Source organism: Neophocaena asiaeorientalis, unplaced genomic scaffold, assembly GCF_003031525.2.
Source record: "Neophocaena asiaeorientalis asiaeorientalis breed wild unplaced genomic scaffold, Neophocaena_asiaeorientalis_V1.1 scaffold37, whole genome shotgun sequence".
Lineage (NCBI taxonomy): Eukaryota > Metazoa > Chordata > Mammalia > Artiodactyla > Phocoenidae > Neophocaena > Neophocaena asiaeorientalis.
Window position 1 is genome coordinate 2,735,429 of NW_020174269.1, and position 26,523 is coordinate 2,761,951.

General features: G+C 33.8%; 1 protein-coding gene across 3 annotated transcripts in view; it reads right to left on the bottom strand.

Moving 5' to 3' along the window:
- Positions 1–26,523, bottom strand: part of SSBP2 (single stranded DNA binding protein 2) — a 287,990-nt gene that overhangs the window by 58,746 nt on the left and 202,721 nt on the right. For all 3 annotated transcript variants that reach the window (XM_024755704.1, XM_024755702.1, XM_024755703.1), the window contains one exon: positions 5,904–5,963. In XM_024755704.1, coding sequence (XP_024611472.1) covers positions 5,904–5,963 — 60 coding nt within the window. The remainder of the gene's footprint in view (positions 1–5,903; positions 5,964–26,523) is intronic.

The window sequence follows — 26,523 nt, forward strand, 5'->3', positions numbered from 1 at the left end:
AGATGATGGTTTTGTGCATCAAAAGAGCACGATCACTAGATTCTTTAAACCTTTAATATGTATCAGGAAAAATAAACAGATTTATACATCTTGTGGGTCAATATATATTCTCATATTTGTCAACATGTTAAATGTATTCCATTGAGACTTGTTTAACTAGTCACAAATTTTGGCACACATTTTTTGTTCTATAAAAGATCTTCATTCTGATAGATATTTTTATATATCTTCTGATATTTTTCTTCATTCTGATTCTGACACTAATGATGAGAATACTTAATAATAACAAACATAATATCAAGAAAAATATATACTTGTGAGCCAGTACATTTGTGCCAGGAATTGTGCTAAGCATTTTATATTTATTTCCCTCAATGCTTACAACAATCCCACCAGGTTGTTATTATAAATTCTTTTTGATGATGAGAAACTGAGTTTTAATACAAAGTTAAGTTTGTTAATTTGTCCATAGTTATACTATCAGTAAGTAGTAGAGCCAGGACTTCAAATCAGATCAGCATATTCCAAAAGTTCTAAAAGATAAGCCTTAAATCCTAGGATTTAAAATAAATGAAATAACATAAAATGTTATTAAGTATTTTAAATTAATAATTCAATGAAGGAATTTCTTGCTGCACAAAAAATCATTTAGTTTACAGAAGATTCAGCATATGATTCCAATGGTGAGCCCCTCTAGGATCTTAAGATTCTGGTATATGTTTCCTTGAATACCATTATATGTATATAATCTACTCACAGAGACTAAACACTCAATGATGATTAAAAAATAGTGAATTTATCTATGCCTTTATGATATAATTCAGTTAACAATTTTGACCTACCAAAATTTTTCAATGGGCCCCCTCAATTACATGAAATGAAGTAGAATCAAATAATTAAGAAATTTTGGAACTGGAAGGGATTTTAGAAATACAGGAGTCTACTCTCATTTTACCTGTAAGAAAAGCAAGTCCCAGAAAGGTTAAGTGACTTGCTCAAAGTCATACATTGCTGGGCTTTGCTGGCATTTGGATCTAAGATGCTTGACACATTGAGGTCCTGCCAGCAATAGCACTGTTTTTTTTTTTTTTCCTGTAAAAAGGCAATATCAGTAGAAAAGATATTAAAATTCAGAAATGTGACATTCAGGTTGGAAAGATATTTGTCTCCAAATTACAATTCACCATTTGACATACATATTTACTTATTTATTTTTCTTTTTTCTGTATCTATCTCAACCACTGTAACTGCACTGTCCAATATAGTAGCCCTTTGCCACATTTGGTTATTTAAATTAAAATTAATAAAGTTAAAAATTCGATTCCTCAGTCACACTAGCCACATTTCAAGTGCTCAAAGGTCCTCAAAGTACTAGAGCTACTGCATATGACAGTGCAGATATGGAACATTTCTCTCTTCCCAGAAAGTTGTTGGGCACTGCTGCTTTAGAACGCCAGTTCCATGAGAAAGGGATTCTCATTAGTTTGTTTTCTGATGTATCCCCCATGGAGAATGGTGCCTCGCAAATAGTAAACCTCAACAAATTTTTGTTGAATGACTATTTCTGAGAGTGATTTTTGTACAGCCCTATGAAGTTTCCAATCATATATATGGCAACGCATTTTTTTGGTATTGGCTTATGTCCAAAAAGGGAATATCTGTGACAAAATGCCTGTAAAATAATGAGATGCAGTTTGGCAAAAGAAGTAAACATTGTACCAAAAAGCCCGATATACTGCTAACTTAAAGTGAGTAAGACAGCACAGTGTTCACTGTGTAAATTTTTCTTGATTTGGGAAGGAGAATGAATTTCTTCTTTGCCAGAGATTTTGAATTTGTTAATTTCCTTTGTCCTACAAAGGTAGAAAATAATTGGAAAAGACATATATCCCAGGACATGGTCATAATTCAAAGTCAAAAGAAAATAATATATTTTTCATTGTGTTTCACTGGATTTCAAATAATAATTTAAATACTTTAACAGCGTAATTAACACAATAGAGATTTACTACAGTCTTCTTTACGATTTCAGCTATAAGACTCCTATCATTTACTCAATGTAGAACTTAATTCTCTTTATGCAGCTGAAGTCCTTCTCATGTTTTCATATTGATATCATTAAATAAAAGTCAAATTCTACATATGAAATATTTTACAAAGACAAAATTACTGGGAAAGGACATGCTAAACAGCATTTATTCTGAAAAACAGAACATGTAAGGAAGAGTAAGTGCAGTATGTTTAAAATATAGGTACCTTGGTTATATGGGGGGGATACAGTACATTTATTTTCAGTATATGAGTAAATGTCCCAACAACATGTTTTTTGTTTTTCTGCTCAAATGCTTGCTGACTTTTCCCTATCTGAAAAGTGAAGAATAGTCTTCTCAAGATTTGCCTATCCTTAACATCCACTGTTTTTCATTTTATCATGTATAGTAAGAACTATACATTCAGTATTAACAAAGAATAATCTCATATACTGAATAACCAGAAGAATAAAATATCTGTACTTTCATTTACATATATAATTAACTAATAATGTCTTTATCCAGTCACAAATAAAATTCCTGTTCTATGCAAACTTTAAAAATACAGAAATAAAAAAAGAAATCACTCATAATCCTATCAGCCAGAAATAAAGGATAAGTCCCTTACAGTCTTTTTGGTGTGTGTGTGTGTGTGTGTGTGTGTGTGTGTGTTGGGGGTGTGTGGAGTGGAGGAACTGAGTTTGTACAGTGATATATGGTAAAGGTGACATACCACACAGGTTTGTGCCTTTTTTACATTTGGTAATAGATCATAAACATTCTGTCATATCAATAAATTTAATCCTATAACATACCTTTTAATAGCTGCATACTATTTCACCATTTGGATATACTATAATTTATTTAACCACTCATTCATCTATTATTGGACAAATAACTTCGAGACTTTCAGTAGAATGGTCAGATGCAGTGTGCTTTTAGAATGTCAAAATCAGCTTTAGAATATAAAATGGTCAACAGCATTCACTATGTTACCTCAGTTCACACACCTGTTCATAGAGTTTCAGGAGTGGTGAGAAATTCCAGTTCTATAGGGTCAATAAATCAATAGTTTATTCTTGGTGTCACTCATTAACAGTCTATATTTCTGGCTGTCTTGGTTTTCTTAGCATAGCGTTATATGAACACTGTGAATTTTTCAGATTAAACATTTTATCTATGAGAAGGATAAAGACCTCCAGTTTATGGATACTTTAACACCACCAACCTATTCTGACAGTTGAACCAATTCCGGTGTAATTTCTATGTTTCATGTGTTCTCTCATAGATATTTATTCTTTGTAACATTGCAGATTTTTGTAATTTTACTTTGCTTTCATAATTTTAGATACTATTACCCTTTCTTGCATTTTTTGGGCATAGTGATTTGATACCATGTCCCAAATACCCAGTCCATAAATATATAAACAGTGTAAGTAAGCCACTGTGGATTTAGTTCAGACCCATGAAAACCAAATCAGAAGTACTTAAAAATTATAGTCTAATCATTAGTAATTATAAATTCTGGAGAAGCTGTTTATTAAAGGATTGTCTTTTACATATTCAAAATGACTAGTCAACACCACTGAAGAAGTTAATAGCATACTTTTTATTTTCTTAGATACAATATACCAATAAAAGAAAATTTTATTAGTTTATGATCATTTAAAATAGACTAAATAAAAACTTTAACATTTGTTTTTATATACATCATTCCAATTAATCACAAAAATAGCTTTTCCAATTCTACTTTAATGACTACATAATGAAATTGAAGAAATGTTTTGTTGTTTGAAAAGGTCATGCTACTAAATAGTTAATAGTGTAAACATTGTTTTAGGAAATGTTTAACAGTTTGCTCAAAATTCTTTAAAAAATAGTATAAATGTAAATTATTATAAATTTGAAAGATGTTTGGATTAATGAAGCTTAACTATATATGGGGGGGCAAAAAAGGGCCACTCATAGAAGAGTACAATTGTTTTAAAATATACTTAGGTAAAGACTGTTTAAAAGTCTTGAGGAAAAAGAATCTGTATCATAACTCTTTATTACCTTTAACTTTTTAATTGCCTCTTTTAAAAATCCAAAGGTTGTTGTTCTTAAAAAAATTTTCAAACAACCTAGATTTACAATTCCACATTTCTACCACTAACCCATTCTTCCTAAAAGTGTCTTTCATTTTGTCAATTTCTTTAGGTGTGGAACTTAGTATCTTATACATAGCAGGCATTTCAACACTGTCAAATGGATGCAATTACAATAACTCTATGAGATTTTCATTATTCATATGCAATAAATGGAATCAGAAAAATTCTCACATGCTTGTACAAGAAATTCACATTTCCCTAATGGAGATTTTCACAAACCTCTTACATCTACGAAATACATAAAGCTATGAATGGAATGTCTGAAACACCATGAAGACTGCAATGAAAGATACAACTTTCTGTCCTTAGAAAAGGAAATTTAAAAGACTCAGGCACCTATAAGTAGATCTGACTGTCAATACATATAGGTTCACCCACAGAGAAAATAAAACTCCCATATGTTGAAACCCTTGGCATCCGTGCACTTCTTTTTCCTATTTCATGCCATGTTTCCCTGGCCCTATGTACCGAATGCATTTTCAGTCTGAAGGAGAAAACTCCTCCAGCTGCTAATGTGAGGACTTCTAGCCCTGTAACCATGAGATGACCCAGCACTGCTGCCTGCTTAGAGTTCTCCCCTGGGGGTGGATGTGGGTGCTGGCCCTCTTTGCTGTGCATTAGAAGCAGAGAACACCAGCAATTGGGACACTTCAAGGACACTGCATAATTTCAGTAAGAGTTAGGAGAGGAGAAGGAAAACTCCATTTCTATCAAATGTGCTATCAAAGTAAGCACAGCTTTCTTGTTCCATTTTTTGGTCAGGAAGGAAGTGGAAGTTTTTAAAAAATGAAAAAGGTTTTATTGTGATAAAAATAATAAACCAGGGTTTCCTTTAAATCTGGGAAAATGATGTATACAAAAACAAAGAAAGTGACAAAACAATCATCTTGACATTAATATTCCATATGGTTAAGCATTTAATTTCTTCTTGTGTTACTTATATATGTATATATATACACACACACATGCACGTTGTCTCTTATTCTAAACCTAAACTATAAGCTACCTGCAAGTAAAAATTGTGCTTTATTCTCTTTAGCAAATAAATATTTATGTTATTGATAAACCATCTGAGGACGAAAGTCTGTGAAATCGCAGAGCTCTTGTAGATAAAGATAGTTGGATGATCTATTGTTAACTATTAATAGATCTAACCCTTCTAGAAGCAGCTAATTATATGCTTGATATGCCACTATAATTGGGCAAAATTGGTATGTTACAGCCATGTTATTGTAACTATATAATATAAAAATAAGCTTAAGTATGTTCATAGAAAATTTTATTGCCATCCTTCACAGTATAATCTGCATTTACCAAAATTATATATATTTTGAAAGGTAGCTTCAAAGTATATGGTAGACTCCAAGGGTCAGCAAACTTTTTTCTGTTAAGATCTAGACAGTAAATATTTCAGGGTTGCAGGCCACCTATGGTCTCCATCATGTTATTGCAGTGTAAAAGAAGCCATAGACAATACATAAATGAATGAATGTGGCAGCGTTCCAATAAAATTTTATTTACAAAAAGTCAGCCAAACTATGGGCTATAGTTTGCCAACCCTTAATGTAGGTTATACATCACTAGAAGTAGCATAAAATGGGATGAAGAATAATTTAATATTTTTATAGGAGAGAAATATATGTGACATTTTCAAGATCTTTATTGACTCTTAAAAAAAAACAACAAAAAACCACCAAACTTAAATAGCACACACAAATCTTACCTGGTTAGGTATCCTCAGTGGGGGCCTTGGACCTCCAGGGTACCGAGGTGACATAAAAGGCTATTGAAGTAAAACAAACAAATAAACAAAACAAAAAAAACAATGTAAAATACAGATCTGAAAATAAACTGCTTTTAAGAATTTTTGAATTATACAAAACATAAATCAAATTTACTTATGTGGCTGATTTCAGTAGAATAAAAGCTTTTAAGAAAAATTACCATCCTATTTTTTATTTTGTAGAATATCTGGAAAAATTCCAAAGAAATCATTAAAAAATCGAAGATGACTAAAGTAACTAGCAAAAAAAAATTTTAATGCTATCTAATTGGCAAAAAGTAAGACTAAGAAATTTAGGCAATTGAATCTTAGTAAAGACTTCAGGAAGAGGATCACTGGCTAATTATTATACAAACTGGATTCTGAATTACCCAATTCAGTTATCACTTTCCTCTAATAATTTTGACTGAATTACCCAATTCGGTTATAATTTTCCTCTAATAATTTTAAAGTTGCCGAATTTCTTCATCTTTTCTTTTGTAGTTCCGTTTAAAATGGTAAAGAAATTTCTTTTCCAAGGGACATTTGTGGTTAGGAGAGCTTTGGCTTTCTTTCATTAAGGGTTTGTTATAATTCAAAATTGATTATAAATTTTAAAATTGAAATTTCTTTGCATATTTTGAGCCTAGCAGACTATGAGGTGTGTACTTTTTTAAATAACCATTTTTTATTGAAGTATAGTTAATTAACAATGTTGCATTAGTTTCAGGTGTACAGCAAAGTGATTCCATTATATATATACATATACACACACAGACATATATATATATACATATAGACACATATATATATATTCTTTTTTTTTAAATTTTTATTGGAGTATAGTTGATTTACAATGTTGTGTTAGTTTCAGGTGCACAGCAAAGTGAATCTGTTATACATATACATATATCCACCCTTTTTTAAGATTCTTTTCCTATATAGCCCATTACAGCGTATTTAGTAGAGTCCTTGTGCTATACAGTAAGTCCGTATTAGTTATCTATTTTTTTTTAACATCTTTATTGGAGTATAATTGCTTTACAATGGTGTGTTAGTTTCTGCTTTATAACAAAGTGAATCAGTTATATATATACATATGTTCTCATATCTCTTCCCTCTTGCATCTCCCTCCCTCCCACTATTCTTTTTCATATTATTTTCCATTATAGGTTATTACAAAATATTGAATATAGTTCCCTGTGCTATACAGCAAGTCCTGGTTGTTTATCTATTTTATATATAGTAGTGTGTATATGTTATATTTTAAATTTATTTCCTCTTGTATGCCTTCCTCCAGAAGTCCAGAGGAAAAAAAATGGCCTTATATTAAAACTCAAGTCAATTTATCTTGTTAGATGAATCAGAGGCTGCTAAGATGTGCTGATTCTGTCAGTCCTGAAACTGTCTGAAAAATATGCTAAAAGTATCATTTTAGTGATTGTCCAATGATGAGTGGAAGGAGAATATTTTTGGTCACTCAGATTTGGGCACAATTTTTATTTTTAAGTTTATTCCTAAAATTATTCAAAATTCCATTTTTATAGAAAAATATAATTTTGTTTAATTATAATACATAATTACATGTAATATAAGCAAATTATCAACTCTAAAGGGTTGAATATTAAGTAAAATATTAAGAATGAATTAATATAAATTAAGAATCAGTTTACCAAAGGCTTGGGCAAGCCAAATCTATAGTACTTTACATAATTAAATTCTACATTTATAATGAATTTTCTAAAAATATTTTTAGAAATTAGGCCTGCAGTTCTAGGGCTATTTTAAAAGAAGCAGCTGAAAAATAAAATTCTAGCAAATTTATGTGCTATAGACTTTTCTATAATATCTTTTGGAGGGTCTGACAAACCAACAAGAAGAACTTTAAACAATTTGAGTTTTTACTTGCTGTGTTCTTATATGTTAACATATTCCTAGGAGATCATTTTAAATGGACAGAAACAGTAGATTATTCAGGTAATAGTGTCACCTTCAGCTGATAAAACTTAAGTGGATTTTCCAGTTTAAACATTTAAAAAATGTTTAGTTTTCACACATTTGATTAAAGTTGACTCTCATCATTTCTGAAGCTCTACTCTAAATTGGATTAATTAGTTAACTATACTGTCAACTGGGAAGCTCATCCCAAAACTCACACTCCCTCTGCTACTTTTCTAATTTCGTTTATGAAACTGTCTTATAAATTCTGGACTCACTTAAAAAATTTAATAATTAAATATCGTGTCATTGATTTTGGAATGGTTGCCTTTCTTTCACAAAGTGATGTTTTACGACATAGTCACTAAGCCCAAGTACAATATCAATTTAGTGTTTGAGACATGGAGACATAAAAATAGGTTACTAATAATTCCTGGCTATAATAAAATCACTTCAAAATGGAATACAAGGTAGAAAGTGTTAAAACACTACTAAATACTGATAACCTTGAAATGTACCTTATTTGAAACAGGGCATTTGAGATTTGTATGTTCCTCTGAATGTAAAATAACGTAATAGTGTTAATATAAATGGACTATTTGAAAAGAGAAAATTTTTCTCTAATCAATGGCATTGTGAATAAATGTATTTTAACGGGACTGTTGTATTCTCCTATCTGACCATGAGGCCCCATCAAGGGACTACTAAGAGGGAGAGGCAGTGCATGTGGTAGTTGCGAACCTGTAGTCCCCTATGGAATAAGATTGCGAGAGAGAGTCTCTTTTTAATTTATTTCCTCTTGTATGCCCTCCTCCCGAAGTTCAAAAATTTTTTTAGCCAAAAAAAAAGAAAGAAAACCACTTCTGTTTATCAATCTATAGCTATATAATTAAAGCAAAAAATAACAAAAATCTAGTTAGTTTAGATAAAAAACCACTACTTTTCCCTAAAATATTTTAATTTTAATATCAAATTAGTGCTGTTATAAGCTCTTAATATTCAGATTGATTCTTAAGATATCTTCTTAACCACCTAGGTCCTCAGCTGCCTACTTGTTGAGGTACAGACACAGCAACAGAACCCAAAAGAGTTTTCATGTTAGCAAATGAGAATATTCTACTAATATTCTATATTTCACTATTCAGAAGTCAATTTGCTTTCAAATATAATTTAAGGTATTACAACAAGTTTAAATTCTTTTATGGTAAAATGCTAATCTAAGAGATTACATACTGATATTATAAAGTATACTTACTGATATTATAAAGTACATCTATCGACAGACCTTCAGTACTCTCTGTGTTGATAACCTGGGAAGAACAGGCTCCTCAAAAGAGCCCTTAGCTATGAAGTACGCTTACTCTTAATATTTGGGGAAAATTTTTTTAATAGTTTGGGCATCAAAATATGTGCTTGAGGGTGTCAGAATGATGAATCAATATTTTAAATGGAAAAAGCCTTCCCCTTGAAAAATGGGCTAAAAAGTTATTTATAATCTGTGTGGACAAAACATTTGACTGTGAGTCAAAGGCCTGGATTCTAGTTTTTGCACCACCACTAATTAGCAGAGGGACCCTAAATTAAAAACCTTTCAGGGCTTTCGTTTTCCCAACCTTAAAATGAGAGAGTTGGACAAGATGATCTCAGCAGTCTCTTGGGAAATAATAATTTAAAACCCCCATGATACTGAATGTCAATATTATGACATGGTATGAATGTGTTTCGTGTTTGGTAATTGCAATCATTGTTGGTTTTGTTGTGGTCATCCATTTACAATGCTTGGTGTCAGTTTATTTATCTCTTGTAAAAATAAAATACAGTATGTGTGTGAAAAAAATAAAAAATAAAAAAACAAAACCAAAAAAATATTAATGCTAGTAGAATAGGTAGTTTAACTCTACAATTTCCAGTTACTTGGAATATTTTTACTTCTTTTTAATATTTCATAAAAGGCCATTTAAAATATAGTTTATACTAATTTGTATTATTTCCTAATTTTGAATCTGCATCCACATAGTGGTCAATTGGTATAATAAAGAATAATACTTGATTCTTTAAAAAAAAAAAAAACCATGATTCCATGTTAATTATTTCCAGCATTACCCTTAAGTATAAAGATTAGCATACTGTAAATAGCTATAAATATTTGAAGTGTGTGTGGGTGATATCAGTCTATGTTCCTAAGGCACAAGCTATCTTTATCAAGGAGCTAGAGAAGCTTATTCCCATGCTTTCCAGAGAAAAAGAAAAACTTAGGTAAAGGAAAAAAATACTCCAACAAACAATGATGCCCGTTGTTCAGATCAAAGGCCAATAGAATAAAAAAGCTGCACTTACTGATTAAAAGGCATGCTAGAGATTTGTTCATTCAACAAATATTTATTAAGCACCCACAAAGGCACTGTTCTAGATGGTGGGACATATCGGTGAACAAAGCAGATGAAGATCACTGCCCTCTGCTTAGGATTTTTCAAGGTTCACAGTCTTGTAATTAATAGGAGAAACAATGTTCTGGAAAAACTATTTTCTACAGTCCACTAATCTGGAAGAAATAAAACATTCTCTTCACCAAATGGCAAATATCAATGAAAACCCAAAGAAAATAATATTTCAATCTGGTGCCTTCCCTCAGAAGTCATATTACATCATCCCTACTTGACAGAACATGTAGTGCTATGAATGACTAAAAATCAAGGCTAGGCTTTTAAAAAAGTTTTCCAAATTAGGCAAAACTCATGGACAAAGGTTCTTTATAATACACAAGATAAACTGAGTAGCACAGTTAGTACCCTGACATATGGAAATACATTTATAGGTATAAATTCTCATTTCTACATGTTTCAGTTATCTACTTAGAATGAATGGGATAAACCAAAGTGCAAGCAATAAAAACGTATACAAAGCCAGAAAATCAATAAATATTTGATGACTAAATGAAAGGAAAAAAACTCTAATAGAAATATAAACTAAATGTCCAGCCCATTTCCTCCAAGTAGTCTTTTAGAGAAAAAAATCACACTCATTTAGAATCATAATTTATTTCAGAATGAACATCATTCAGTCTTAAAGGATTATTTTGTTCCATTATATCAAGAATTATTCATGAAATATTAAACTTCTGCTTTCCTAAAAGAGAGATTTTCCTTTATTCTTTGCCATTTCTGCTAGTGGAAAGTAGTAGTCTCCCTCTTCTTATTTCATCTTCATAAACTGTTAGTGCTTTATCTCAATTCTCTAAGATTTAGAAGGAAGACGTTCTTTCTCATCTTTCCTTCTCTGAAGATCCCAGACCCCACCAATGGAATTATTTTATAAATAATTTACCCATTCTGAAATTACAGGTGATAAGAACCATTTAAAGCCCTAACTTCTTTTCACGTATATGTATGATCAAACTGTACATCTTAAATGACACATTGCTCAAATGTCAACTTTACTAATATTTTCTAACATTTTAATAGTTTCCAGAAAGCATAAATATGATTTATCAATACCACAATTTTTCTTGAGATAACTCAGTATTCTCCTTTCTATGCCAAGTAAACGTCTACTAATCCTCCAGGGGCCGGAATGTCACTTCCTCTTTAAGGAGTCTCTATAGGCTCCTTTCCCTCCATTTCCTGAGCACTTTGTCACACTATTCTCATAGAGGATTCAGCACACTGCAGTGTAATGTGTGCCTTGATATGAAGGGAACCCACTTCAGAGGAAAGGACATGAAACCAGATCAGAACAAGTACCTTAATGTCATGGTAATCAATCCATAAAATAAAACTGATATTTCTAAGAATCCTTAAAATTGATGGCAGCAGTGTATAAAGCACCCTATATCTTATTTTAAAGATTTCAACATGGCTTTAGAAACTCTTTAAATCTTGGTCTTTAAGAGCAGGTTGATGATAAAGAAAATTTAAAATCACTAAAACGTAAAATATTCTTTAAAATGCCAATTTTATACTTAAGCATTTTCTATATACATTTTATTTTATGAGCACAATTTAGAACAAATCAATGATGAAAAGAATAATACTAAGTTCTTTAGAATGAACAAATGTAACAATTAGGACAGTTTACAATTCTGAAAATTTAGAAGTCTGAGATATGTTCTACAATTTAAAGTAACTGAACTTTTTCGAGTACAAAACTATTCTTGTGAAATTTGCTTCTATTTTTGAAAAAAATAGTAGTTTTTAAATGACATAGAAATACACAATTACCAAGTCTGAGAAAACATGAACTTACAAAACAGTCTAAAAAATAAATACACACTTAAAAAAATGACTTCACAAAACTACTCAAGTGAAGTTTTTACAAGTTCTGTATTGTACAATTATAATAAAATCTGACTTATAGAATTTTATTCCAATATACCTTTTTGACACATTTTACAGCAAAAAGTTTGTAGAGTTAACTAGGTCAACCTCCTTATTTTATGTAAAAGAAAACCAAAGACCAAATTCCTTAACTGCCACTTTAGTTTTCTTAGAGCTATATAACATCCGACTATAGTAATACCTTTATAGAATAAAGGCAGGTACACATACTTCATTCTTATGACTAACTGACCATAAATAAATTGCCTGACTTGGCATTTCCTCCTAGGCACCCCCAGCAACCTTGCAACCATTCACTTAATATAGAATTCTTTACCTTTGTTACCACACAACCATGAAAAGCTGAAAAGACAGTGGTATTTCAGGTAATCAAGTTAATTTGCACATAAAACACTAATTAGCATGTGCTCTTGATTCACCAGATGAAAAGAAATTCAACAACTGAAATATAAAATAAATTTAGTAAGCTCTATCTCTCTCTTCTTGAATATTTTTGGTAGAGTTTTGATAATATATGTTGTCTTTAGTTCATTTATTTTTGTTTTTAAGTCAAATACCGGAAGGGAATAGAAGATGGGTTAGGAATGGTGGTACATGGATGTGGTATTATTAGAAGAGTATTATCATTGTAATCAAGCTGTTCATTATAATGTGACAACTTGTAATGAGGTTCTGGAGGAAGGGAAGGAAGCAGTTAGCACATTCTAAGAGAGAATGTACAGAGTCGCATTCAATAAATACTTGGCTGTTTCCATAGCTGGGTCATTGATTGAGTGAGTGAACAACATTGATGGAAGACTCTATAAACCAGCAAAAGGTGTAACAAAGTTTGGTTCTCTTGTATAAAATCTCACCTGGCCAATTTATGTGTCTTGTTAAAAATAGGTAGCATCTATTGATACTGCAAAGGGTAAGGCACAGTTCTGGCATAGTGTATCTGGTTGTCTAATGAGAAAATGCTTATATGTATAGAGGGGAAAATTCAGCTTGCTTATATAGGATAAATTATGTCTTCTAGAGCAGCAGTCTCCAACCTTTTTGGCAGCAGGGACCAGTTTCGTGGAAGACAATTTTTCCAAGGACCAGGGGGTGGGGGGAGTTGGGGGGGTAGAAGGATGGTTTCGGGATGATTCAAGGGCATTACATTTATCGTGCACTTTATTTCTATTATTATTACATAGTAATATATAATGAACTAATTATACAAGTCACCATAATGCAGAATCAGTGGGAGCCCTGAGCTTGATTTCACTTGCCACTCACTGATGAGGTTTTGATATGAGTCTGCAAGCAACTGATTTATTATGGTCTCTGTGCAGTCAAACCTCCCTGCTAATGATAATCTGTATTTGCAGCCACTCCCCAGTGCCAGCATCACTGCCTCAGTTCCACCTCAGATCATCAGGCATTAGATTCTCACAAGGAGCGCGCAGCCTAGATCCCTCGCATGCACAGTTCACAGTAGGGTTCACACTCCTATGAGAATCTAATGCCACTGCTGACCTGACAGGGGGCGGAGCTCAGGCGGTAATGAGAGAGATGGGGAGTGGCTGTAAATACAGATGAAGCTTCGTTTGCTCACCCGTGGCTCACCTCCTGCTGTGTGGCCCGGTTCCCTGGGGGCTGGTGACCCCTGTTCTAGAGGACCTAATAAAAGTAGGTAAAGAACAAAGTGTTGGAGATCCCAAGATGATACTGAGTTATAATTACAATATCTACATCAACAACATATGAGAGAATTTACGATTTAGATGACTAAGAAGGTCTTGTACTCTCTCCTACTACTTTCAGGTTTCTCTATTTCTGGGGCGTCAGGGTTGAAAATAGTGATTCTTAGGCAGTTTTACAAAGTAACAGTATTTAATAACCACTTTTTGGTATAGAAGGATGTCAGGTTAATTTATGTATGATTTGGAGAAAAAAAAAGTATGATAACTTCCCAATTTTTTTCTAAAGCAGAGGCCAGCCATGAGAACTGTCAGTAATTCAATATAGCAGGGCATTTCAACTGTTTGTCTAATATAGTGCCAGGTGTACACATGAGACCCTGGTCGTCTTAGATTTAAATACATTCAAAGAGCCATAATCCTCAGGTCTCAGAAACATGTTTTAGCTTACATATTTTCTTTCCATTAAGAGGCTCAGCATTTGAGTAACATCATATTGTCTTTACCACATAACCATCTTTAGTCTAAAAATCTGTAAGAAAAAATGGTTATTTGCTAAAAAGTAATTTGCTTCCATCAACATTTAGGCAAAAACACAAGATACAAAGTGATACATAGCTAGGAAAAATATCGGTTATCTTCAGTAATTATATTAGTTACATAAAGATCAAATATCTACCTTTCTTGATCCTGTGCAGATATGACTTTAGACAGATATAATCTTTCTTCTGATATTTTTCACATACTGTTTTAGGCAGACACAGGGAATAATACACAATTCTGTGTCATAAAAATTATGACAGAATCTTTCAAGGGAAAAACTTCTCTTGAACATAATTTTTTTAAATGATAAATATGGAAGATTATAATTATTTATAGTCTTGTAAAGATAATAAAAATATGTTCACTATGAGATTTTACCCCAAGCATAAACATTCTCTTAAAAATTAAACATTACTTTTTATTCATTCTGGGTCCAGTTTTTTAGTTAGTCCAGTTCTCTTTACATGATTCTCCTACATAGATTTCTATTCTCTATTTTGCTATTCAAAATCTCACTTAGAAGTAAATCTTTTTTTCCTTAATTGTGATAAGAGTTGAAGTCATATGGCTATCAATAATATATAATATTGACAGTATTATTTTGAAAAAAGCATCACAAAAAGTGTTGTGAATTGTACATTCATTTCTGCCATCGTTCATACTGTAGGACAGTTCACGTTTTTATTTTTATAATTCCATGAGATGCTTCATAAGTTTTCTATAGAAAAGTAATGAAGCATAAATTATACATCAAATGAATTTCGTTAAAGTTACTTTACAATTCATATATCTTAATTTGTTCAGTTTCTTTTCTGTTTTTCAGGAAAATCTCCATCAGACATTACTGACACCCAAGTGGATAAGACACTCTTGATTAACACATTTTAATTCCAACTAGTATTAAACTAATTTAGCTCACAAAATGACATACTTGTGCTAGCAATTCTGCTGATAAGCATAAATATGTAGTTTATCTTCCATACATCTTAGATATTCTATCATCAACAACACTTAATTAAAATAACGCATATCAAATATCTGTAAAGTATGAACAGATCAGGTTTCCTAGATGTTGTTTTGGCAAGGCTAATCCAGTTCAGCACAGAGTTATAAGCAGGTTGATTCTTCTGATATGGATTTAGTCTAAGCATTAAAATTGCTCATTTCTATTATGGGCCTTTTCAAAAAGATGAGACTATTTCTCAAGCCTTCATTACCATATATCAGATACTGGCTCGTGGCAATGGACTTGTGGATTGTGAATGGGGACTATGCTGCCTTCTGGTCTAATCAACTACAGAAGTTTGAAAAACATTCTATAAAAAACTTTAATGATTTGTTTTAGATCAATTTATATTCACAAATACACACAGACCCTTTATTTTTCTTTTGGTGTCTGTGGGACAAGTAGCTGGAGTCGTGCGTAAGCTGAATCTCGCTCTGTGCTGCCTCCCATCACTGACTAAAGTCACAAGGACAGATCAACCCACATTAGTAGTATATTAAAAAAAACACTATGGGTATGAAAATCAATATGTGAGGTTTATAACTGAGGAAAAGTATTGGGCTAACTCAATAAAAAAAGAAGCAAAACCAATAATTTTTTAAAACTACTCTTAATTTTTCATTGAAGAATGCAAAAACATTCCCCTCTTCCCCAACCTTTTCCCTATTTTATATTCATGCTTCCACATAAACTTGTTCTAGATGAGAGGGTGGGAGACAAGCACTTTAATTTACCTAAATGTACCATTAGGTTAAAAAAAAAAAAAAAAAAGCTACTTTGTTCTGGCACCCTTCTGGTATCTTGATATGCTAGGTAAGTTTCTACTGATAAAGCAGTAGTCTTTTCAAATTCATAAGCAGCGATAACATTTGTTCAAGAAACCTGCCTATAGGCTTGGTCTCTGATACAAGTGGCAGATTATATATATTTTTACTTTCTTTAAAATGAAGTGTTACACTTCATATTCACTTGGTTACTTACCTGCAAACATGAAGTCTAAAGTTACTCAACTCAAGTCTGAACTGTATAATCTCTTCTACTCAACAGATTTTAACAGAAATTATTAATGCCCCAAAAGTCTGTTTTGAAACTACAGCTTACTAATTTGACTAATGCCAAAAAGTATGAAAATAAGCAAGATGAGAGAATTCAAATTGCACAAAGTGATTTCTCCATCTCCAATTAAGATGCATTTTGAACCACGTGTCTTAAATAGATACAGAATAAATGTACAGAATAAAACTAAGACAAATTTGAGTGGAGAAAATATTACTGATGTCAAAGGTATCTGCAATGTCAGATTATTTATAGAATATAAAAATGACAGCAAACAGGTAGTAGTCACATTTGCAGGCATTCTTAGTAAGTAACTTTGTTTTACTCTTTCTTGATAAGCACCCTACTGTGTACAAAGAATACCCGATTACTCTAGTCCTTGGCATTATGTCTTACATCTGATTGTTGGGTACAATAGATGGCACCTGGCAATTGCCTATACTCTCTGTCCACAGGTGTCAGCAGAGCAGTTTTCTTTGTCCCTCGGCAGGAATGAACAGTTTATAATAGCCAACACTTCACTCCCAGCAGCATTTCTTTGACCTCCCCAGCTTCTCTCTCCAGCTACTGCCTCATCTTCACTTTCCCTTTACAGCAAAACTCTTTGAAACTCTGAAAGAGTTGGACACACTCGTCTGCAATTTCTCTCTTCCTACTTTATCATGAATTTACTTTTATGCGGCTGTCACCCCCATCACTCCACCTGGCCTTATCAAAGTCATCAGTGACCACCTCGTTAGGTCCAGTGGTCAGTTGTCAGTCCTCAACTAATGTGAACCATCAGCAGCATTTGACACAGCTATCATTCCTCACTTCCCTGCATTTTTCTTCTTGGCTTCCAGGCTCCCACATTGCCTGGTTTTCTTCCAAACTCATGTGCTCCTTCTTCCCATTCTTCTTGCTGGTTCCTCCTCATCTTCCTGCCTTCTTAAAAACAGAACCCTGGGATCCTTGAGCTTCTCGTCTCTCTCTCTACTCATTACCTGGGTGATGTCATCCAGGCTCACAGCTTTCAATATTATCTGTATGCTAATAACTCCCAAATGCGTCTAGTCCAAGCCTCAAGCATAAAACTCCAGATCTGATACCGTGCTCCCTACTGGACATCTCGTGAATATCTAATAGCCATCTTAATCTTAACAAGTTTAAACTTAAGCTTCTGATTGTCCCCTCATACCTCCTCTTGCAGTTTTACCTATATAACACGGGTAAATGTCAGCTCCGTTCTTTCAGCTGAACAGGCAAAAAGACTTGCGGTCACCTTTGATTTGTCTTTTCCTCTCACAACACATATCCAAACCATCGCCAAAATCTGTTGGCTCTAACTTCAAAATATATCTAGAATCCAGTCACTTCTCACCACTGTTACCAGCCTTGTTTGAGCCATAATATTCTCTTGTAAAGTTTTGCAGTGACATCCAAATTGGTCTCCCTGCTTCCACCTTTCCCTCCTACAGATGAATCTCAACATAACAGCCAGAAAGACCCTGCTAAAACCCTCCACTCAGAACAAAACCCCAAATCCCTACAATGACTTACAAAATTCTACTTGATGTGGCTTTCTACTGCCTACGACTTCATATCTAATTGCTCTCCCCAGCCGACACTCCACTATAGTTACTCAGGCATTCTCTTTGTCCCTGGAAAAAGCTGGTCATGCACTGAACTCAAGGGCTTTATACTTGCTTGTCCCTCAGCCTAGAACACTTCCTTCAGACACCAGATGCTTGTTCGCTCACTTCCTTCAAGTCTTTACTTAAATGGCATCTTCCTGATGAGTCCTTCTGTGGCCACCCCATCCAGAACTTCCTCAACACTGCCTATTTTCCTTTTCTGCTTCATTTTTCTCTCTAGTCCTTGTCACAATCTAACGTATCATATATTTTAAAATAATTATTTATTTTGTTTACTGACTGTCTCCCATAGTGGACTCTACGTTGGATGTGGGTAAGGATTTCTCTTTAGCTTGTTTACTGTAGTAACTCTAGCACAGGGTGGTGGGAGGGGGCCATAAATATTTGTTGCTGAATGTCATCAGCAATCTGAGCCAGTGGTTCTCAAATTTTAGCTTGTAAGACTCATCTGTTAAAAATAAAAAACAAACAACAAAAACCAAAGGATTTCCATTGCCATTACCCCACCACCAAGAATCCTGATATACTGGGAGGCAGATGACCCCCGGGACTCTTGACAATAGTACAAGAATACACTTGGAGAAACACTGTTCTTGGTCTTTACCCTTTGGATTTCTTACAGGCCATCTAGTGGTGACCATCTTCATAAAGAACAGGAGTGGGTAAATTATGGCTCATGGCTAAATGTGGTCCACCACTTGTTTTTGTAAATAATGTTTTACTGGAATAGCCATGCTCTTTAGTGCACACAGTGTCTATGGCTGCCTTTATACTACAACAACAGAGTTGAGTAGCGTGACCTCAAAGCCTTCAAATCCTAAAATATTTACTATCTGGCTTTTTACAGAAAAAGTTTGTTGACCTCTGATATAGATAGAAGATAAATTATTCCAGAACACGACCTAGTGATAAGCTATTTTTAATTTTTTTAATATATATATATATTTTTTTTTCATGGTGTTTTCTTTTTCTTTTTGGTTGCACGGCATGGTATGCGGGATCTCAGTTCCCCTACCAGGGATTGAACCCGTGCTTAACCACTGGACCACCAAGGAAGTCTGATAAGCTATTTTTCAAAAAGCTGAAGGTATCCTTATGTATACTTAAGGCAAATCTATCCAACCTATATAGGAAATTTGCAATATATTTACTATTTGATTTATATTTAATAATCCATTCCTTACCTTTAATTCCCCAAAGAATGGTGCCCGTTTTTGTTTCTGTAACCAACGTTAAACAAAAAACTAAGATTGTGTTATAAATTGCCTTTGGATATTTGCTATACATTTTTTTGTTTCCCAAGGACCTATAATAAAAATAGAGGCATTCTGGGAAGAATTTTCAAAAATAAGATATTGGTCTAGGATGGCCAAGTTAACTTTTTCATAAATACCCATTTTGATAAATAAACATCAAAAGTAAGGTTTCTAATAGGAAACTATTTCATTCCCTTCTAACTGAAAAACCCAAGTAAAGAGTCTAAACCCCTGACACCCTCTTCTTTGCTTGTTGTCCATCTAGTCACCGCTATAGGGTCTTCAGTTGTTTGAAACTGCGATTTAAAAAAAAAACTTACTTAGTTACTCAAGCTGAGCAGTTTTAATTTGTTCTAATAGTTGAGGCCAGAAAAACTATTACCACAACTGCAGGAAAGCATTATCAAAGCCAGCAGCTGTCAGGCACCTTTATTTTTTTAGGCTGCTTTTATCTTTATACTAGAGAAAGACTTGTTCTGTTCTCAATATTCAGAATCTTTGTTCTTTAAAGATTCAAAATTACATTTTTAAGAAAATTAAACTTCAGTTTTATTTATTGAACTTTGACAAATAAGCAACCTTCCCCACCTCTACTCTCCAAATCCTGGTGTATTTAATTCTGAGAAATACTATTTTTAATGTGTGAATTTTAAACTATATATATTAATAATGTTAAATGTTATAGTTCAGTAAGTCAATTCAACTTGAGATATTCAGTATTCCACTTATTCAAATTAAGAAATGATGTACTTACTAATCTTTTGGTTTGTTATCTGAGGTCAAAGATGGTATCTACAACTTCTGGGGAGAAGAAAAGGGAGTTTCTCCTGGCTTAGAGTATTTCCTAATACTAACTTCTGAAACAGACATGATCAGGAGGGATAAGAGGAAAGGCATACCATTGGGAGAGAAGACAATTTAAAGATTAATAATAGAAGGAAACTGAGAAGGAATGGAGACTATTTAACTACTGTATCTATAAATGATAGGGTAAAACAGGTCTACTGATAATAAAAGGTTGTTTTGTGAAAGTCTGAATAGGAAGAGAAGTATGCTTAGTTATGAAGGTATCTTCAAAATGTAGGACTTATGTCCAAAAATAAATAAACATCTACCTCCAGAAACATTTAACCAGGGCTTGTAAAAACATTTCTTCTTGTCTTTTCCTTTTCAGTTTCAAGTGTTAGATTAAATAATTGTTTTTCTCCTTTTTGATTCTCTTTCTTTTAAAACAAGAATATTATATTATCCTGAGCTTTGTTTTTGTCTTTGGTGCTTTATGAATGTCATTTATATTGAGTTTTTCTAGTCAATAAGTGTACCATGGAGAAAAGGGGAGATTTCTTTGTATTTTTTTTTTGTTGTTGTTCCTATTACATTATTACTATGTCAAAGCATTAGGTCAGCTTGCTACAGTGCAGTCTTGCTAAAAATAGAACCTTTGGAAAATATACCCAAACAAGTAGAGACATCGGCAAACCACCACTAGATGGCAAAACCGCTTTACCATTGCTAACATACTGCCTGTAGAAAGAATGTGACTTAGGAAACTGCTGCAACATATTTCCCACCATATCAGAGTTTTGATCAATTCGGATTTTAAAATATGGACGGCCACTCTAGTCTGAAACTAAATTACTTGGTATACTTCATCTTCAACAAGTATTTATAATCTTATTCATGTCAAAGCCTTACATTTACAATCCATCATCAATGTATTATTAGTTTTCAACAGTTCTCAGTAAAGAAGACAGATCCAGTGACTAAGAATACAGCAAATGTATTAAGATAAAAATCAAAACACAATATAATACATGGTAAAAATGAACAAAAGGCTATACAGAATTCAAAATTAAATATTTACAAGTATATCCCACATTAGTTATATAGGCAAAGATATCTACATTAGACCTATTAAAAAGATTACATTGTGTTTTTATATAAAAGTTATAGATGTGTTTGGTTAGAGTGATAAAAACAAGATATGGTTTTCTTAAAAGTTTCCTTGTGGTAAAGAGCAGCAAGAAGGAAAAAATAAAGTATTTTTTTTACTCCCCTCAGATTTTTTTGGTTGAAACAAGAAATGCCCATTTCTTTAACGTAGTTTAAGTTATATTAAATTCACAAGAGAAGATTTCTTACTACTCAAATCTAGAAAATTATAAAGCAACAGAGTTAATAGTCTATTTTTTTAAGAGACACAAATGAATGAGAACTTTGTTTTATAAGTGCATTTTACTGAACTATTTTGATTATTATACATAAGTGTGAAGAAAATCTAATTGGTTCAAGGATTAATGCTGCCTATTCGATAAAACTACAGGAATCAAATTTTGCCTGACTTTTAGTAAGAATGCTATGAGAATGAATATACAGCAGGTTGATGCTTTTAATGCATAATTCAAATTTCTTAGCATACAATGAAACTTTTGAATAATACTCTAGCATAGGGACAGGAGAGTCAGAGTATAGACTTAGTTCTGAGGACCCATTAGGTGTATTCACACCACACCACAGTACTGTATTTTCTTCCACCAAAATTGCCAGACTCTAGTTAGATCAAAGGCCACTTCTACTATCTTCCCACTGACCCCAGTAGCAACACTCCTCAATTTAAGAAAGTTGCTCTAAAGTCATCCACCAGTTCCATGGTAGGTCACTTTGAGAATTTAGAGGGTTTCTTATACAAATTACTCCTTTGATAAAAGACTCCAAGTAAATAAATGTGTCTTACTTCAAATGGCTTTATTTTACTAAACGGACACCTCCTTTTGCATGTCCAACTATTCCCCTTGATTTTACTTAATTTGATCTCCTACTCAACAACAGAAACACTCCCATTTCAGTTTAAAAAGGTCAAGGTTTAAGTCTGAACCATGCTGGTATCTGTCACAAATGGATGTGACGGATATCAACATGGTTGACAGATGCTAATCTAGAGACCGTCTTCCAGGATGGACTTATTAAATGTATGGGGTATTAATCGTAACTATTTATTTTGGAGTTTGAGTTAATTGCTATTATTCAAATGCAGTTGTTATGAATTCACAAATTTAGAGTTTGTAATAATTCCACTTGGTAATATATTTAAGTCTATACTTATAATGGAAAAGAGGGGGCTTGTTCTGCAGTGTAAACAGGGATAAAACGAGAATGTTTGTCTATTTAGGAGAATGTTTTCAATGTACTTCTTATGGTAGAATCACACAGTGAGTAGAGCTCAGAACTGTTGAAGCCTTATGTGTTAATTAAAATTCTTCTTGCTTTACTTTCCTTTATTCATTAAATTCTAATAGGCTCAGTCTTTTCCTGGTCTAGTCCCATCCAGCCATCCCCAAATAAGAACGGGGATTCAAAACTATTTTCATACTCTGGATAATTCTTGGACATCACTGTCTCTATGGGACTGGATTAGAAACTGGCGTTTGGACTTGAATTATGATTATCATGGTGCTATTTCTATTTATAGAAGGTAGCTGCTCTTCATTAACAACAAGCATTGTGGTCAGCATCATGATGAAGGATAGGAAACCGATATTGATATTTAGGAAACACTTGAGTACCCTGATCTCATCATGATAGGTACCAAAGGTAACATACTATTTCTTTTTCAAACGTTTGATGACTTGAGCTTTCCAATATTTCTGAGAGGCATTTCTAGGGAGACTGGCCATACTTAAGCCTACTGAATAGGGGAAACAAGTATTTAAAAGATTAGCTGGAATGGTCACCCTGGATAAAAAGGAATGCCATTTAATCATGCTCAAACATATCTAAAACTTTTTCTACCCACTATCTTTCCTAACATAGATTAAGACGTGAAAATTTTCCAGGGGCCTTAAGTAGGAACCTCAGAGTCATGCTTGATTCCTCCAACTCTTTCCCTTCTACCCCTAACTTGGTTAATCAACTAAGGCCTATCAAACATACTAGGCATAGCTTCTTCCTCCCGAGTCCTGCTGCCACTGTTCTTAAGTAGGTCCACAGAGTCTCTTTCTTGAGCTACTGTCACAGCCAACCAGCTGACAGTCTGCACCAGTCTTTTTAATGGGTTCTGTTGTTTTTGCTCTTCTTTCAAGGGTCAGTGTTTTTCGAGTTCAGGTGTAATACCCCTTTACTCTCTCATTCTGTACTTTCCCCCTGGACAATCGATCTACACCTGTGGATTCAGGTCCTTGATATGATGACAATCCTGCAATTTTTACCTCTAGCCTAGATCACTGTCTTAGGCTTCAAACCTGTATGTTCATCACCCTAAGGGATATCTCTAATTGGAGGTCCCACAGGAACCTCTTCATCTGTCCTACCTCAAACCTACTCCTCATTTTGTGGTCCCTGTCATCAAATCTCACCTGGATTACTGTGATAGCCTCCTAAATAGTCTCCCTACTTTCAAACCTGTCCCTCTGCAATCCACGCTACACCCTATAACTGGAGTGATTTTTCTATAAACGCAAATATGAACATGCCTCTTTCCTGCTTAAAGTCCTTCAATAGCTTATTACTGCCCTTAAGATCAAGTTCAAACTCAACTAACCTACAAGGCTCCTCAAGGTTACTCTGGAGCCTCATCACCAGCCATTCTCCCTTTAGCTAATTAAGCTCTGATTTTTGGGAATTATTTGGTCTCTCTCCTTTCTTGTCTGGGTCTTCATAAATTTTTTTCCCTCTTCCTGGAATATTCTTTCCATATCTCTCTGCTTCCTTTGCCTAATTCATCTTTAGATGCCAATTTGGATTTTATTTACTTTTCCCCACCCCAACTTTCTGGTTATTAGCATAGTCTCAATTGGAATTCATGCCTGTTATTTTCTCTTTTTATTTTTTTAAAAATTTATTTTATTTATTTATTTTTGGCTGCATTGGATCTTCGCTGCTGTGCACGGGCTTCCTCTAGTTGCAGCGAGCCAGGGTTACTCTTCCTTGCGTTGCGCAGGATTCTCATTGCAGTGGCTTCTCTTGTTGAGGAGCACAGGCTCTAGGTGCGCAGGCTCAGCAGTTGTGGCATGGCGGGCTCAGCAGTTGTGGCTGGTGGGCTCAGTAGTTGTGGCTCGTGGGCTCTGGAGCATAGGCTCAGTAGTTGTGGCGCACGGGCTTCATTGCTCCATGGCACGTGGGTTCTTCCCGGACCAGGGATCGAACCCGTGTCCCCTGCATTGGCAGGCAGATTCTTAACCACTGCGTCACCAGGGAAGCCCTATTTACAGTTTTGACAATATTTTTCTGACAATGACTCTCCCAAGATTGGGTTTGGTGGCCTTCTGCTGTGCTCTAAAAACACGCACTACTCATTTAATATAGCCATTTTCTTTCTAAATTCTAATTGCCTTCTCTCTCTCTCTCATTCACCACAGTGTAAGTTTTTTAATGGCAGGGATTTTGTATACAACTATATCATAGGTGCCTAAAAAAGCCTAAATCTATAGTTTGAATTCAGGTCACTGCCCTTCTTAAAGATGTCTGACGGTTCCTACATGCCTACTGAATAAAGACTCAAGTTCTTAACATGGCATATAAGGCCCTTCTCAAGATGCTACAGCTTATCTTCCAATTTCATTTCCAGGAATTCCTGCTTGCCCTCCCCTCTACTTTCCATTCATATTACCCTGAATGCCTCTGCACAGGTCATTCTGATGCTTCCACACTTTTGCTTATACTTTTCCCACTTTCTGGAATATCATTCCTCTGCTTGTTGTTTTCTTGGAAAACTTTTTCCAAACCACACTTAGCTCCAGTTCAGGCAGACTTTATAGCTCTCTCTTCTAGGTCAACACAGAACTTTACTCTGTTACAGCCCATATCGTGCTGTATTACAGTTATTTATTTTTAATAATGACTCGCTGGCTAGACAGTGAGCTTCAGGAAGGTACGTATTATACACACTCATTTTTATATGCCTACCACAGTGCCTGGCATCTAGTAGTAGTCAAGTGTTTATCTAATTGGATTAAAACAGAAGTTAATTCTGTTTCAACTACTCTTATCAAGACTCAGGCAGAAGGCAGGTAAGGGAAGAATGGTTCATTCTACAAAATATAAAAATGAAAACGTATAGGTTTATACATCTTTGCTTAACCCTAGGAAGCATTTGGCTTCCTTCCCAACCCACTGCCTCTTTTTTAAAGTGCCACTTAGAGAGCTTCTGCTAGCTCTTGTAAGTAGATAAACTCTTCTGATTTACTCCCTAACTCCAATCTATCCTTAGTAAGAGAAATAAGAGCATGAGGAAAAAATATAAAATGAGCTAGAAATATTTTATGAGTAACGATCAACTATGAACTTTAAAAGGTAAAGTCAATGGCAGAAGTTCAGAAAGCCTTGCCTTGAATGCCCGTCCTGTGACTTTCTGACTTTGTGCAAACTGCTTATCATGCTTTGGTTTTTTCACCTGTGCAATGGTAATGATGATAATACTTACTTTACCCCTAGGTTATTGTGAGGATTAAGAGTTTATACACATGAAATATTTAGAACAAAGCATGGCATACAGTAAGCAGTTACTAAGTGTTAGCTATTATTATTATCTTAAACAGTGATTGTTTAATTAATGACCAAGAGTTATAATATGTTCCTAGATTTTAAGAAAGGGGCCTCAAGACAGAATGTGAGCTCTAAGACTTTTGAATATTAATATACAGTAGCCAGACAAACAGCATATCCTAAAGGACTTTACATTTCAGACTTAGTACTAGGTTCTAATTATGACTTTTTTTATTCAATTGCTGTACTGTGGAAAATTACTTATAATTTTATTTCTCCATTTTCACATTTATAAAGTACATTGATCTACACTGAAATGATGGTATGTATTAATTAACAAATGATTATCAAGGACTTTGAAAATATAAAACACTAAAGTGACAAATTAGTTTATAAGTACCTGATGTAATTCATTAACAATATAGCATATAACATTAATTCCTGTAATGCCTTCCAACTGCAGTTCTTAACTCCTAAATTCTTCCTAATTTTCTCAAAGGGTGTTATAAAATTAACTACGGAGTTAAAAAAAATAAACTTCAGAATCTATGTAGCTTTGGGTTAAAAAACTGTCAGATTTAAATGTGGATGCCATAGGGCTTCCCTGGTGGTGCAGTGGTTGAGAGTCCGCCTGCTGATGCAGGGGACACGGGTTCGTGCCCCGGTC